Consider the following 17088-nt stretch of genomic DNA (forward strand, 5'->3'; position numbering starts at 1 on the left):
GAGGGTGGGGCGGGAACTGGGAGGAGGGGAGTTATGGGGGGAAAAAAAAAGAGGAACAAATGTAATCTGAACAATAAAGATTTAATAAAAAAAAAATAAAGAAAAAAAAAAGAAAGAGAAAAAATAATTCCAATAAAAAAAAAAAAAGAATGAATTTGAAAGCAGTTTTAAAATACAGTATTATTTCAGGTCTTATTACTAAAAGCAGCTTTTAAAATTATCTTTGACTTTGACTTTGAGTTGTTTTATATTAATTTTACTTAAAGTTCCAAATCAAGTTTTTTCTGCACTTAGAAACATGCAACTGGCCAACTTGTAATTAGGCAAACTTTCTGTTAGTGGCATGGATAATTTCCTTCTCACATGAAATTTAAACAGAACACTCTCAAAAACTGCATAAACTGGCATTTTTAGAATGTCAACCTCTAACTGGGGAGAAATGATTAGTTGTGGCATGGAAGTGAAGCATGGGCTTGATCTTCTGATCCAAGAGCCAGACTATTTCTCTCCACTTGACAAAAACTTTCTCCCCTTCTAATTTCCTGACTCCCTCTACAGTAAGAAACAAGGAATAAAAAAATAGGAGAGACTGGAGGTCAGCAATACGAAAGTAAGAAATTCAAAGAAGAGCCTAGCTCACACAGCTGAAAAAAGGTAGGAAGGCAGCTATGTCATGTCAGGACCTAATTTCTGGATCCACACATATTCTGCCATATTTCACACCACTTTTCCAAAAGGAAGAAATAGTGTAACAGAGGATTGTTCAAAGATAAATTCAAACCTTGGATTTCTTATAAAAACTTTCTTCTAATCATATCAACAGATACGTGAAACTGTTGTTTGATTCTTAAAAGCTCTTTATTTCTGATCTTTCCTTTATTTATAGGGTGGTTGCAAGATATTGCCTAAACCTCCTGGTTACTGGTGAGAATCCTGAGTGGTGATGTAAAATTTTTCTTTTATTAGTGGTGAAATTAAACATCCTCTGATTTATGTAGCACAGTAGTAACCCTGAGTATATATAAGGACAACTCTAAGACACCACTTGTAAATGCTAGACAATAATGGTGTTTTGAGAACAGTGGCTCTAAAGCATTTGTGTTTGGAGGTCTTTTTGTTGGGAAACCACTTTATTTTCAATACATAGCAAAGTGCCTTGAACTCTAAGATTTATTGATGATGATAATAACAGTTTCAACAGAATATAAAGCTAGTACCTCCTGTGTGTTCCTCATGAACACGCGACTTTATAGGTGCCTCTGCTTCTGACCTCCATATCAGGTTGGCAGGTGACTGGCTTTTACTAGATCTATCCAGAATACCAAGGACATGGCGGCCAATTGTTTCTTCAACAGCCGCTGTTGTCTTTACAACTTCTAAGAGGATCTTCAGAAGTCTGTTATTAGCTTTCTGGAGTGCATACCTGTAGAGATAAAGAAACATTTATTAAAATGTTAAATCTTCTAAAAATCAAACACTTTGCTTATGTCTCCAAAAAAGTGAACTACAAAATATCTGACTTGAAAAATAAAGTATCAGAAGATCCTCTCTATTAAAATAATATGCAATAGCACCTACAATGAAGTGCTTTTAAAAAAAAATTCTTTTATACATTTAAAAATTTCCAGATTAAAAAAAAATTTAAGGAGATGCAAAAGTTGTGGTAGTACCCAACCCAAGTATATGTAAGTTATGAGATGGTAATACCACTCATGGTTATTCGTATATGTTTTACATTGTGCCAAAGAATACATTTTAAAATGTAATTTTAAAAATCCACTGGAAAAAATTGTGTATTTATATATCTTACTTGTGATGGTCTAGTTGGTTAAATTGGCATAGACCTATTTTTAAAAGGGTCTACTGTGAAATTTCACTATCTGTTAACACCAGAGGGAATATCATAGGCCAGTGGTCAGCAAACTCATTAGTCAACAGAGCCAAATATCAACAGTACAACGTTGAAATTTCTTTTGAGAGCCAAATTTTTTAAACTTATATAGGTAGGTACATTGTTATTAACTTAATTAGGGTACTCCTAAGGCTTAGGAAGAGCCACACTCAAGGGGCCAAAGAGCCGCATGTGGCTCACGAGCCGCAGTTTGCCGACCATGGTCATAGGCCATTACATCTACTCCAGAGACAGAAATTTCTCAAGTTACATATACTACCCTCATTTCAACCAGTAGAAGGAACCTACTTTCAGCCAAATGATATTAATGTGTGTTTCTCTTTTATAAAAACTCTTATTTAAAAAAAATCAGAAAATACTGCTAACCATCCACCAACACCCTCATTTCAACCAGTAGAAGGAACCTAGTTTCAGCCAAATGATATTAATGTGTTTCTCTTTTATAAAAACTCTTATTAAAAAAAATCAGAAAATACTGCTAACCATCCACCAAAATATCTCAGCACTCAGAGATATCACTATTAACATTTTAACACCTATCTTTCTAGACTTTTCCCACCATCTCTCTCATACATATATTTTAAATGGAATTATCCTGGACAAACTACTTTGGTAAGCTTTCTATTTTGCTTAACATTAACATCTTTCCATGTCAAGAAATATAATGCCAGAAATGGTGATTCAGAAGATGTTCTGATTAACCTTCTGGACTAATTAAACAATTCTCGTGTCTTAACAGCTTAATTCAACAAAGGTACTGCAGGGGCAAACTTTATATTTCATACATGTAGACAAAATAAGAGACTTTCATGGAAAAGATCCTCTGCCTTAACACAGCTTTCTCTCTCAGTTTCATACTGAACGACCACCAATAATCAGGTTAAAGGATATCTGTTTTCACAGGCACATGACATAACTATTTTAAGACAAGGTAATAAATGCATAATTTTTCCTTTAGTATTTGTCAAGTGAACAGGCAGATCTATTTTTGCACCTAGATCAAGTTCTCTGCTTACATAAGCAAGGATATTAAAAATAAAACTAAATAATTTAGTTAGTAGAGTAAGTCAAGGGTTTTATTTCTTTAACTTTTCCTGAAATTTTGTTCAAGCCCCAAATACCCCAAGACTAAAATATTTTGAAAACATTTCTATATAAGAGAAATAATTAAAATTAATATGATGGCAAAAAGAAATGAATATGAATACTAATTTATCAGCACTCACCACAAAAAATCCTAATAATTAAACACTGCATAATTTAAAAAATATACCTAATTGAGATAAAATTACTTTATCTCAATTACAAAATAAACATTTATTTTATATTTATTTTATAATTATAAAATAAACATATTGTTTATTTTATATTGCCATGGTAGCTCTAATTTTCATACACTGTCTTTCTTGTTTGAGTTCCATACTGACTGTGTTCCATACTGATGATCCAATGGGGAAGCCAAAATCTTAGGGGCCAAATTCCTCCATGCAAGCTGAGGAAGGAGGTTAGGAGGACACAAAGGGTTGACAATCACAGAAATTAGAAAAGGAGGAAATTAAATTAGTAGATATTAGTTTTAATTTAAAATTAAAGAAATTGTTTTCATTTGAATAAAACAAATTTTAAAATATTGTGCTTAAAATCCTTAATATTAATTGGGATAACTATTCTCATTTATATTTTACATTTTTATACTAACTTCTACAAAAATCAAAGTAAGGAAAAGTTTTGTTAACATCAGATCATTAATTTGTTCCTCTGTAAAACTGGGATATGGATTAAAACTTCTCATGTGGCCCAGCCAATGTGGCTCAGTAGTTGAGCGTCGACCTATGAAACAGGAGGTCATGGTTCCATTCCTGGTCAGGGCATATGCCTGGGTTGCAAGGCTTGATCCCTAGTAGGGCCGTGTAGGAGGCAGCCAACCAATGATTCTCTCTCATCATTGATATTTCTATCTCTCTCTCCCTTTCCCTTCCTCTTTGAAATCAATAAAAAAATATATTTTAAAAAAAGTTCTCATCTGTTATGCAGTAAATAATGCATGAAAGCTACATGTGGACTATCACACTTAATCTCATTTGTTATGCAGTAAATAATGCATGAAAGCTACATGTGGACTATCACACTTAATTTTTTTTTCTCATCATGAACACACCAGGGGGTAGCTTATACTGAATTCATGTCCATCCAGTGAAGGAATAAAACCACAAATACAATTTTGTTTTTTTAGTATAAAAATGCCTTATGAGCAAAATAAAATCAATCCAGAAATGTTCAACAACCAAATGATGCTGTAACATTTACTGAGTTAAGTATCTGATCAGTATCTGTTAAAAATTACATACAAAAAATTTAAATGCTTGTCTATTTAAATGTTATCTGATCAATATCTGTTAAAAATTACTTTACATACAAAAAATTTAAATGCTTGTCTATTTAAATGAACAGAAACTGTTACTCTTTACATACAAAATAGAATGTACAAATAAAAGAAATATACAAGATAAAAATAAGGACAAATATAATTTATAACATTGGAACAACTATTTTAATTCATTTTTGCGTTAAAAAAATACACATTCTGTATACCTTTCATTGGACAGAACAGCAGGAGGCACATCTTCAAGTTTTCTGTCCAATTCCTTTTCTTTAAAGGTCTGTTCCTCAACTTCCCCTTGCTTTTCATTTTCCTCCTGTGTAAGTTTGTGTAAAGGTAGAGAGGACAAGATCGAAAGAAAACCTGTCATCTTGGAAATAGCATGTCATTCCTTTATACTGTTACAAAGTGAAACAGAAACCTTTACATGCAGAATAGATACTGTACAAAATAATATTTAACTATATTTTATCAAGAGATTAGCATTATCAAAAAAAGATAAAAGACTCTACAGATGAAAAAATTTCAGTAGGTTCAAGCTAATGCATGCTATAGTGCAACAATAAAGTATGTTAGCCTGCTCAGTGAGACGACAGTTGCTCCTAGCAATGTCAGATTCAAATTACTTACATAGAATGTAAGGCATCTTAACTCCACCTATCTTACATGTAAGCAATCACAAATATTTTAAGTGCAATGCCAATGAAGGACACATTTCACAACAACAACAAAGACAAACAAATCCTACTGCATTGTTGATCCATTGCTCCTAGATAGGTCAAAGTCCATACTACCTGTGTTTGCGTACTGCTGTTGCGCAGCTCACAACACAGCTTCTCTCTTCCAGCTAGAGACAGCTGCTTTAGTGCTTCCAGCTCCTCTAAAAGCACCCTCTCTCTCTCTGAAACCAGGTTTTCATTATCTATTGAGGATCTCTAAATAAGAAAAAAGGTCATGAGAGAATATTGTTTGCGACAGAAAATAAAGGCAGAAATATTAAGCAGGTTTGTTTTAACCCCCTGGGACCAATAGACCCTAGTTCTACCTATGATTCATATCCCATGATAAGGGGTTAAAAGCATTTATAAAGTTCAATGCAAAATTTGAAAGAACAAAAAACCAAAAAAAGCTAATTAAGCCTAAATATTTAGGAATTTATGCAACTGAAATATTATTTTATATGCCAATTTTGCATTGAAAATTCAGAAGTTTAAATTTACAAAATGCAATGAAGAAAAGCAAAATTAATTTTTCCAAATGACTTATGAACTCCCAATTTCCTATTGTTCTATATTTGAAAGAACATATTAAGAGTTGTTTATTTCTTATTTCTCCTAATAGCTAAGTTCCCCAAATTAAATAAATGTTTTAGTAAGAACTTTTATATAAATATTTCTTGCTTTTCTGCAGTGATTTTGAGAGTATATTATATATAGCAATTGATAAGAATCCAGCTCCCAAATACCAAGGAGTATGTAAATTTAGCCAAGAAAGGGATAAGAACGTTATGTAAATTTGCATTTTTCAAATCAAGAAGAGATGTTTCCCTGGACAAAGATCCAGAAACATACCACTTCAGATTTCTATTCATGATTTAAAAGGCAGATTAAGGACAGATAAAGATAAACCTTGGAGATGTTAATTGGTGACTCACAAAACTATATAAATAAATATGGGAAACTGAATATTAACTGCACCTCAGCACAAAAAATTTGGAATGATTAAGAAAACAACAACCTTGCAGCCCCTTTTCCAGTGCCTGCAAAGAAAGATAAATAAAATGGTAGGGACACAATGCACTCCAATGAGCCAGATCTCCCTAATAAGACCTAAGGCTGTTGTGCTGATGGAGTCTATTCCTGACATTAAATATTTGCATTTAGTCACATTTTGGCAATAATTTTGACTTTTTAAAAAAAGGCTATATAAATAATACTATTTTTATCAGGAAGAAAAGGGACTCTTAAGTCCCATACCTGGGCTAACTGTCTATTCAGTCTCTTAATCTCTTCTTGTAGCTGCTCCTGGTCTTCTCGCTGTCTCTCCATCTGGCGCATGTGCGCCTGCCTTAGCAGTTCTGTTGCCTGTTGATGTTCTTGGTATTGTCGTACAAGTTCCTGCCTCATATCTTCCAGTTGTTCTTCATTTAACATTAGCTGTCTAGAAGCATCCATGCTTGATACCAAAATCTCATCATGGATCTATAAATTTTAAAAAAATTCAATCATAACACATGTTGTAGAAATTTGTCAGCATCAATATTTTAAATAAATATGAAAGCAATTCTATTAATCCCACAAAGCATATGACTTTTTAATATACTTATTATAAACTAGAGGCCCAGTGCATGAAATTTGTGCACGGGTAGGGTCCCTAGGCCTGGCTGGCAATCAGGGCCAACCAGGGTCCCAGCCTCCCTGCTTCCTCCTTCCCTCGCCACCCTGCGCATTGCCATCATTCGGTTCTTCCCCGCCTTCTCCTTCCCTCACTCCCTCAGCACCCCGCCGCCACCGCTGGTTGCCCGCCATGTTCTGCACTGCACCCTGGTGGTCAGCGCACATCATAGCGATTGATCGAACTCCCATTCTCCCGGTCGAACTTCCGAGGGGACACTTTGCATATTAGCCTTTTATATATAGAGATACTTTAAAAAGATACTTGTCTTAATTATAATTCTTAATCAATATGAAGTTAGTTTATCACTATACATGTTACATATTCTCCAAAAATAAAATAGTTATTTATCAGTTAATTTAGATGTAATCTAATTCTAAGGGAGAATAAAGATACTCAAGATTCCTTCCTTACTTAATGAAGCTAAAACTCATTATTCCTTTGACATTTTATAATGGGAAAATAATATAAATGTAATACTTATACTTTAAAATTAAATTTATAAAACATGAGAAATTTTACCTATTTAATTTATATTATGCAGTGGTCATCACAATACTACAGGGAACTGCTTGATAAGAAACAATCTCCGATAAATTTTATTTGGAAATAAGTTTTATATTCCACTTTCTCATAATCATAAGAAGTCAACTCCTTAATGGGTTTCTACAAGTACTTAAATTTCTGAAGAGCTACTACTTAAACGATCATTCTGATTTTTCTGCCTTCAATAGTTGTTGGTAAATTAAAGAGATTTTCATGAATACCTCAGGAGTTTTGCACTATAGAAAGAGTTGGCAATTTTATTTAAATATGCCACTAACAAGACATAACCTATCCTGAACATTAATCAAAAATTTGAATGTAGATAATTTTAAAATAGGTAGAATTTATTTTGTTAATGGCACAAATAGTTGAGATATAGACAGAATTGATTCTCCATTAATGGATAGTAAAGAAAAAGAATCAGTATATACAGACTAGAATGCTTTAAATTGTTAGCTATTTTCTTGTGATAGTATCATATTAAATTAGGTAATATTAAATTTATTAATTCAAATTGTCAAATTATAACATACTTAATCTTGAACTGCCTAAAACAAATTAATATAGGTATAACTTAGATTTTACCATGCACAATGTGTTAAGACAAATAAGGATACTATGAACCAGACTTGTTTTATTTAATAATAATATTAAGTCATTTACTCATATACCTTAGAAGTAATAAAACACTTTCATCGTGTGAATCATAAGACTGGATTTCATACTTTCCTTTTCCATTATGCGACATCACTGCTAATATTTGTATAGTGAAGAAAGTCACAATTTTATATAAGTTTTTATATTTAAGGAGGCATACTTACAGATTCTCTGGCTATAAATGTTTTATCTTTGGAGAACAGTTCTTCTGAAATAGTCAGTTCATGGTCCTTTGATTCAAGTATATCATCAAGATTATCATTGTTTGATAATAGAACTTCCTTCCCATCTTCTCCTAACTCCTTACTAAGTGGTTTAAATTCTTCTTTACATTTCATGTCCATTGTCTCAAAAGTCTGAAAATCAAGCTGACCCTGAAGTAATTTCATTTCATTTAAATAATGTTGTTCTTGTTGACAAAGAGCATCTGCTTCTTTCGATGATGAAGTATTTTCTTTTTCTCCAGATATTCTAGATAGTTCAGTTTGTTGAGCAAATGCTACACTCATTGACACAATGACCTAAAGAATAAGGTAAACAAAAAAGGATTAGATTTCTAAATACCAGCAGAAATGAAAAAGCAGGTACCACTCAAAATTACATGACTCTGGTGAGGGGGAGGGAGTTTGGGGGGAGAAGGATTGAGGAAAAAAGAAAATAAAAAAGAGAACTCATGGCATGGACAACAGTGTGGTGATTGCAGGGTGTTGAGGGTGTGGGTGGGGGTGAAAGAGGGCATAGAGGGAATAAATGGTGATGGAAAAAATAAAATAAAAAATAGCTTAAAAGATAATAAAAAAAGAAAAGAAAAAACACATGGATTAGAAAAAAGCCTGACCTCATAAAAGAAATCCTATGATTAAGTGATACAGAGATAAAGATTTTCTATTTTACAATGAATACTGCTTGCCTTTTTAAATTAAAAAAAGTTTTTAAATTCTTACTATGACAGCAATAAATGTTCAGAACAGAAATTAGAAAAAAGGAAATAAAAGCCCATATGTTTCTCTCTTCCAAGAAAAACCACTAACACTTTAGTAATACTCTTCTGACTTTCTCTTTCACTATCAATATGGATATGAATAGATACAGATATGCATTTTCCTTATAAAAATGTCAAATCCTAATATTGTAATCTGTGTTTATAGCTTGACCATAGTAAATATATTTTCAAGTTAAAATATATTACTATATGATTTTTAATGAGTTTAAAGCTTCAGATTATATAAATATGTTAAAATTTATTCAATTTTCTATGTTGGACATTTAGACTAATTTCAGTCTTACACTATTTTAAACACCACTGTGACAAAAATCTTTGTGCATATCCTGTCTTATTTCCTTACAATTAAGTTCCCAGAGTGAAATACTTGGTTTGTGCTCTTGTGTAATTTCCACTCCAACTATGATCCTAAATCCCTCCTTATTTTGTGTCCCATCTAGCATAGGTACTTAGAAATTCTGTCCAGCAGCCTTGGCTCTGACAAATCCAAGCCTCTGAGAACCAACTGCACCAATAACTTTATTTCAAGGGACATTCCACAGAGAATTTGCAATGGCGGAAGCCTGGTTGCCACAGTCTGAGATAAAGCATGCCTGGGCTTTGAAACCCATCTAAAAGAGACTGACCTCAGAACAAAAGCTATACACAAACTGAAAATGAAGTAATAGAAAAAAATATTCCATGCAAGTAGAAACAAACAAACAGTAGAGTAGCAATACTTACATCAGACAAAACAGACTTCAAAACAAAGACCATAATATGAGACAAAGAAGGACATCATGTAAAATTAAAGGAATCGATCCAACAAGACAATATAACCCTTGTAAATATATGTGCACTCAACATTGGAACACCTAAATATATTAAAAAATTTTGGTGGACATTAAGAGAGAGATTGACAGCAATACAGTCATTTTGGGGGATTTTAACACCCCACTGACATCAATGGATAGCTCTTACCGACAAAAAATCAACATGGCACACTGGACCAGATTGATGTTTACAGAACATTTCATCCCAAAGCAGCAGAATATACATTCAGAAAGAAGAACAAAGTTGGAAAAATCATGCTACCTCATATCAAACTATACTACAAGGCCACAGTAATCAAAACAGCATGTACTGGCATAAAAACAGACATACAGATCAATGATACAGAATAGAGATTTCAGAAATAAACCCATGCCTTATGCTCAATTACTATTTGACAAAGAAGGCAAGGACATAGAATGGAGTAAAGGCAGTCTCTTCAATAAATAGTTTTGGGAAAATTGGACAGATATATACAAAAAAGTGAAACTAGACTATCAAATTACACAATACCCAAGAATAAACTCAAAATGGATTAGAACTTAAATTTAAGTGGCAAAATTACAAAAATCCTAGAAGAAAATATAGACAGTAAAACCTCAGACATTTCTTAGCAATATTTTTGCCGATATATCTCCTCAGGCAAGGGAAAAATAAACAAATGAAACTACATTAAGCTAAAAAGCTTCTGCACAGCACAAGAAACCATCAACAAAATGAAAAGGTAACCCACTGAATTGGAGAACATATTCGAAAATGATACATATGATAAAGGGTTAATTTCCTAATTATATAAACAACTTGACACCAAGAAAACAATCCAATTTAAAAAAGGGGCAAAGGATCTGAATAGACACTTCTCCAAAGAGGACATTCAGATGGCCAAGAGAGATATGCAAAGATGTTCAATGTCACTAATCATCAGAGAGACACAAATTAAAACCACAATGAGATATCACCTCACACCTGTCACAATGGCTATCATCAATAAACCAACAAACAACAAGTGCTGGCAAAGATGTGGAGAAAAGGGGAACCTTCATGCACTGTTGGTGGGAATGCAGACTGGAGGCAGCTCCTGCATTGAGCGTCTGCCCCGCGGTGGTCAGTGCGCATCATAGCTACTGGTCATTCTGCTGTTCGGTCCATTTGCATATTAGGGTTTTATTATATAGGATAGACACATAGACACAACAACAGTATGGTGACAACCAGAGGGCAGGGTGAGTGGATAGAGGTAGAAGAGGGCCAAGGGGGGATAAATGCGGATGGAAAGAGACTTTGCTTTCTGTGATGGGCACACACTGTACTATGCAGATGTTTTGTTGAGCTGTACACTGTAACCTGTATGGTTTTATTAACCAATGTCACCCCAATAAATTCAACATAAAAAGAATTTATATGCCTGGAGTGTGACTACCTCCCTGACGTGCCCAGTTACCCTGTGAGGTTTCTTTCAGTAGAACCGTTTTTCATCCACTCTACTCATCCTTTTACAACATGCTATTGTTTTATTGTAAAATCAACCATTCTTTGGGACTTTTCTCAGAGCTTGCAATTTTGTAGTAGACAGGAATTTTCTATCTAAAGCAGGATGATGGTCTTGTTTTTAACAACAATAAACTAAACAAAAAGGTACTCTAAAAGGCCCATAGCAGTCATGTCAAGAGAGTCTTTCTTATCCATAATTTGTTTCCATTCCTTAACCAAATGTACATGCTGTTGTGGTCTTAGTGGTAATGGTGTGGCTTTCCTCCAAGCCTTGTTCCAACAGGCTCCGGAATGTGTGCTCCAACAAGGTGTTCTCCCTGCCCCTCTGGGCTGTGGTTTCTCAAACCTCCCTCTACTCCTGCAGACAGACTGGAGCAACCAGAGGATACCTTCCTGGCCCAGTTCCTTTATAGCCCCAGGTCACCACCCACTCCACTCTGGAACAGCCAGGAGAAGTGCAGAAAGGCCACAAAGCTCTGGACTCCTCTCGATTGACAAGAACACTGGTGGATAAAGGTGAGCATCCTTTTGAGGCTCTATGTAGATATGTATGCTCACATCTCTAGGTGCATATTCATCCAGGTTTTCTTGGGAAACGAGCAAAGCATAGCAAAGGGACCTGGTGTTAGAGCCACAGGGCTTCATTCCAGCTCTTGTATTCATCTCATTTACCATGGAACCTTGAACAACTGACCTTCAGTTTCTTCATCTGTCAATTGTTGAAGACAATGCCTACATTGCTAGATTATTGGAAGAAGAGCTTAAAATAAAATAGGTGCTATGGCAGTATGTTTGATAAGTGAGGAGACATGGAAGAAAATTAGCATATGCACAGGCTGTGTTGGAGATGGGCACAGCTCGTTTATGTTGTAGGATCATGCCAATTCTCAGTTTCCCTTTGGACTCCAAGAGTTGTCATTTTTATCAAGCGTTTTTATTTTTATTATTATGCCATCAACATACTCCCCTCTGATTTACCCCTATTAATGATTTAACCCCCTTTCCATGTTTCAGTATAGTGTATAATTTCTCTCAGCTGTCTGTAAAAAGGTTCCACCTGTAACCTCTGCCATGTTCCCAGCGCCATCTCAGGACTTAGCAGTTCCCAGTATCCCATCCCTGGACTATGCTCAGGGGTTCATTTGTACCAGTTCCCTAAAGAGTAAGAAGCCCATTCTGCTCCTGGCAGACTGAGTGGGCCTTTCAGGAGCGTCATAGTGCTGGACAGAACAGGAATATTTAGATTGCTAACATCCAATGTTGGTCTTCACTCTCTATCCTTTATGGGAACAAATTCATTTCTGCACCCCAATGGGTAGAGCCGTTTTCATTGCTCACTGCAGACACGGTAGTCCTCCCTACCCTGGGGGTGCCTTCCCTGCCCTCAGTCCACAGATTTTATTCCAGATGTCCACCGGCATTCTTCCATCAAACCACCTTACACTTTGCCAAGGCAGCTCTCCTTACTTGCTAATGCTTCTGTGAGCTTTCTTGGAAACAGCTGAGGGGTGGGGAGCCGATGGAGGAATGATGCTTTACAAATCAAAAAATAATAATGGAGTATATATACATTAGAATTTGTCATCTCCACAGGGCATGGAGCAGCAGGAAGTGGCTAGTAAATGACAACACTACCCTCTGGTGGCCAACCTAGGCTGGAATTCAAATAGTGCAGGCTCTCTGTGGAGCAGGAAGCTTTGGGTTTCTATACAATGCAGTTTCCCCACTAATTCGATAGAAACCATAATCAAGAAGTGAGAAGAATTCCCCAGGAAGCATTTGGGCCAGAAAGAAACATAATAGAAAAGTCCCATATTTTAGCGTTTGAATTTTTTTTTTTTTTGTCCCCCAACAATGAGCTGAAATTCCAAATAGTTCAGAGCTCACTAAAGAAGCTCAGACTTTTAAGGGCATTCTATAATGTTGTTTTTAATAAACAGAATATTTAAGCCATTGCTATCTGTTACTAAGGCTTACTGTTAACCGAAAATACTTCTGAAATTCTCTAAAAGAAATGAAAGTTTGTGCTTCTTTTGCATTAAGTAAAAAGTCAGGCAGAGAAAACTTACATTTTTCTAAAGAACTACATAATGAGAGCTATATAAAAGATGGTGCCTCACTTTTTAGTTTGATCTCCAGGAACTAAACATTCAATTCAGATACAGAAGTGACTAAGTCCTGATGACCCATATATTTCCTTGGTTCTTAACCTCTTCATTTAATTTATTTTTAACCTAATTCCCATGCATTTCCTGTATATCCTATCAATCTTCCCCCTTTAAAATATATATACTCCACTGGGATTGTTATATTGGAACAGTGAAGTATTGTCATAAATAACAAGACAAACTCAGAATTCAACTGTTGCAATATAAGAATCTGATGAGGTATATGAGTTTTTAAAGAGAATACAAAGACAAAATAAAAGGGATCATAATGATAGGCTAGGTAATATACTTGGTATTCAAGAGTTTAAAAGAATCGCTCTGGGGGCATAGCATAAGAGTATCTATAGTCATTAATATCACAGTAATGTCTCTGGGAAAAGGTAAGCAAAGGTAATATATAAAAGACCAACCACTTTTTTTTCTCATTTCCTACCACATTCCCCCACCTTTAAGGAAGGCCAAACTCCTACTATTCACAGGGTAACAAATTTATAAAAACTTGTTTTGGTATTTTAAAAAGTTTCTGATTACTATTCCCCATCAAGAAAAGAATGCTTTTTCTCAAAGAAAACATCACAGGATGTTCCACTTATAGGCAATTGTGTATCTGAGAACTTAAAGACAAGCCATGTATAAAACTTATAACAAAAAAATAAAGTGTGTTACCATCAACAAAACCTACGTTTTTGAAGACTCAAGGGAGTATAAACCACAATAATCTTTTGGACAAACTATAAACTTACCTTGGCTACTTCTTCTTCTAATCGTTCTTGGTACTGTTTTTCCAACAACTTAACCATATTTGTTTCTTGTTCCACTCCAAATCCATCACCTGAACACTAAGTTAAAAAGTAAAATATGACATATTTATTTACACTAATTATACACAACTTATTTGTAAACTTCTACTCTCAAATATCTTCAAAAGATCAGTATTTCTTAGAAAACTTCTGAGAAGTTTTAATAAATAAATTTCAGTTTCATTCTCTTCATTGAAAACAATAATTCTAGTGAATAATTGAGTATATACTCCTACTAAATAATTGTACTTGCTACTGTGCACTTAATAAAGATGCAAAGTGAGAAAATATTTACATATTTGTATTTAATAATATACAATTATAGAGTGGGAAAAAGATACTTCTTAAATATAATGAATAAGCTGTATTTATTTAATTTTAAGTAATGTTAACAGTGGCTACCTTGGCTCATGAAATTATAAGCAAATTTCTTTCCTTCTTGGTACACATGAATAGTATTCAATTGTCTATAAATACAAATTATTTTTATAAATAGAAAAAACATAATTTTTTAAAAATGTAAACTTGTGTCCTGACCAGTTTGGCTTAGTGGCTAGAGCATCGGCCTGTGGACTGAAGAGTCCCAGGTTCGATTCCGGTCAAGGGCATGTACCTTGGTTGCAGGCACATCCCCAGTAGGGGGTGTGCAGGAGGCAGCTGATGGATGTTTCTCTCTCATGGATGTTTCTAACTCTCTATCCCTCTCTCCCTTCCTCTCTGTAAAAAATCAATAAAATATATTTTAAAAAATGTAAACTTGTTCTCAGCATGCAAGTATTTCTTTACCAAATACCTGAATATCATACAGAGAGATACTCCAAATGGAATGAATGTGAAAGAATAAAAAAGGTAGCCAACATCTCTCCTCTGCATCCAGAATGAGAGCAAGGATCTTAATTTTCTTTGGGACTTAAGAACTAAAAATGGCCATAAATGGGGAATAGATACAACACTGAGGAGAGGCAGAAGGTGGTGCACCTAGATGGCATATACTGGAAAAGATGAGGGCTTTTATATAGAACATAGCCAGTGCTGAAGGAAGCCTCATCCACTGTCCCAATCTACCATCTTTGGTTCAGGAGATCCCTAAACCCTACTCTAGAGATGGTCTGGTCCAACTTCCAATGGTGATAAGAAAAGCTGTTGGCCAAGGCACTGAAACTAATTTGTTACACAGCCCATATAATACAAAATAAAAAAAGTTTTAAACTGATCATATTCAGGGGGGAAAAAAACCCCTCTATTCTTCTGGGTAGTTTATATAAGGTATTATCCTCATATTTATGATGCTTACTTCTCAGCAACTATTTATTGGATAAATCACGAAACCACAGACATAGAAATGACAGTAAGAAAAAAATAAGTACACATTACAGTTTAAAGATATAATACCTCTGTTGTACCATCCATGTTCTGTTTTAGACGATTTCCAGTTTGCATGGTTTTCTGTACATCAGATTCAGTAATTACGACTGAATCAATGGAGAAGCTAAATATAAATAAAAGAGGGTGAAACATTAGAGTTGTGAGTTTTACTGATAATCCAAATTTAAAGCATGCATGAATGTGTGTACTGGAGCAGGGGAAACAAAAATGATAGGTCAAGAGTTACAGATATTACATTTTAAAACATATTAGTTATTAATTTTCCATTTAAAAGTAAAATAACATAACTGAAAGAGTACTTTAACATCACCAATGAATTTCATGTCATTTTATTTTATTTTTTAAATATGTTTTTATTGGTTTTTAGGGAGAGGAAGGGAGAAAGAGAGTGAGAAACATCGATTGGCTGCCTCCTGCACACCCCCTACTGGAGATGGAGCCCACAACCCAGGCATGTGCCCTGACTAGGAATCGAACATGTGACCGTGACCTCTTGGTACATGGGTTGACGCTTAACCACTGAGAAACACTGGCTAGGATCATGTCATTTTCTAAAGGCAACTACAAATGTATGGCACAAAGTTATTTATAGGTACAGATATTTTAAAGTGTTATCTATAACATTATTGAGTAAAAAAGTTTATAAAATCTCATTTCTATTAAAAATTATTTATATGCACACACATCCACACCAAAAAAGAAGTCTGGAAGAATACACGTGAAAATAACAATGATTACCTCTAGTGGAACTGGGAGCAGTGACAGTGAAGGGAAGATTCTTAATTTATACAGTCTGAAATGTTTTTCTTTTTAATCTGTGTTATCTTTTGGTATTCTGTAAAAAAGTTCCTAAAATGCTTAACTTAGGTCATAAAAATAAGGTAAGATTAATATTTAGGAACTATGGGTAAAAAATTAAAGGGTAAAATTTAAAATTTTCTTTTTAGCTAATATAATTTCTCACTCCCATTTTCGTGTGCACTCATGCCACCTTCTCCATTCCACCCTCCTCTTAAGCTCCTCCTCCTTTCTTTCTCCCATTCTCTTCTTTGAGTTCGCCATCCCCTAAAGGCCGGATACAAGTTGTCATTGTCCCACTTCATAACTTATACATAACTAATCCCCTACCGATTGACATTTGATTGTTTCCAAATGTTCACTACTACAAATAATACTACAATACAGATCCTCATAAATATAATCTATGGATGTTTTTATATGATAAAATCATAATTGTCAGGCTTAATATTTAAATTTTTAATATAATGCGAGATTACAAAATGTTATATTAATTTTATTCCCAAAACAGTATCATTTAAGTATTTTCTCAAAACTTCAGCAACATGAAATTTTAACAGTCTTAAAACTTAGTTAGAACACGTCTTTATTTTTGAGATGACATGTCCTTTCAAATGCTATCGGCCAAGTAAGTTTCTTCTGCTATGAATCACCTATTCCTGTCCTATATTCATAGTCTATGTTCATGTGAAACAAATGGAAAAACTCGTTTCCCTTGACTTTCTTTTCTGCCCTTTCCTGGT

At 34.4% G+C, this 17088-nt stretch overlaps 1 protein-coding gene across 1 annotated transcript in view; it reads right to left on the reverse strand.

Annotated features, from left to right (window-relative positions):
• The window catches only part of AKAP9 (A kinase (PRKA) anchor protein 9), a 123006-nt gene that overhangs the window by 59949 nt on the left and 45969 nt on the right, over positions 1-17088 (reverse strand). Inside the window, exons 10-16 of the mRNA XM_014547560.1 lie at positions 15554-15650; positions 14105-14200; positions 8054-8410; positions 6269-6493; positions 5087-5227; positions 4505-4608; positions 1218-1423 (exon numbers count right to left, since the gene is read on the reverse strand). Coding sequence (XP_014403046.1) covers positions 1218-1423; positions 4505-4608; positions 5087-5227; positions 6269-6493; positions 8054-8410; positions 14105-14200; positions 15554-15650 — 1226 coding nt within the window. The remainder of the gene's footprint in view (positions 1-1217; positions 1424-4504; positions 4609-5086; positions 5228-6268; positions 6494-8053; positions 8411-14104; positions 14201-15553; positions 15651-17088) is intronic.

This window comes from Myotis brandtii, unplaced genomic scaffold, assembly GCF_000412655.1.
Source record: "Myotis brandtii unplaced genomic scaffold, ASM41265v1 scaffold48, whole genome shotgun sequence".
Lineage (NCBI taxonomy): Eukaryota > Metazoa > Chordata > Mammalia > Chiroptera > Vespertilionidae > Myotis > Myotis brandtii.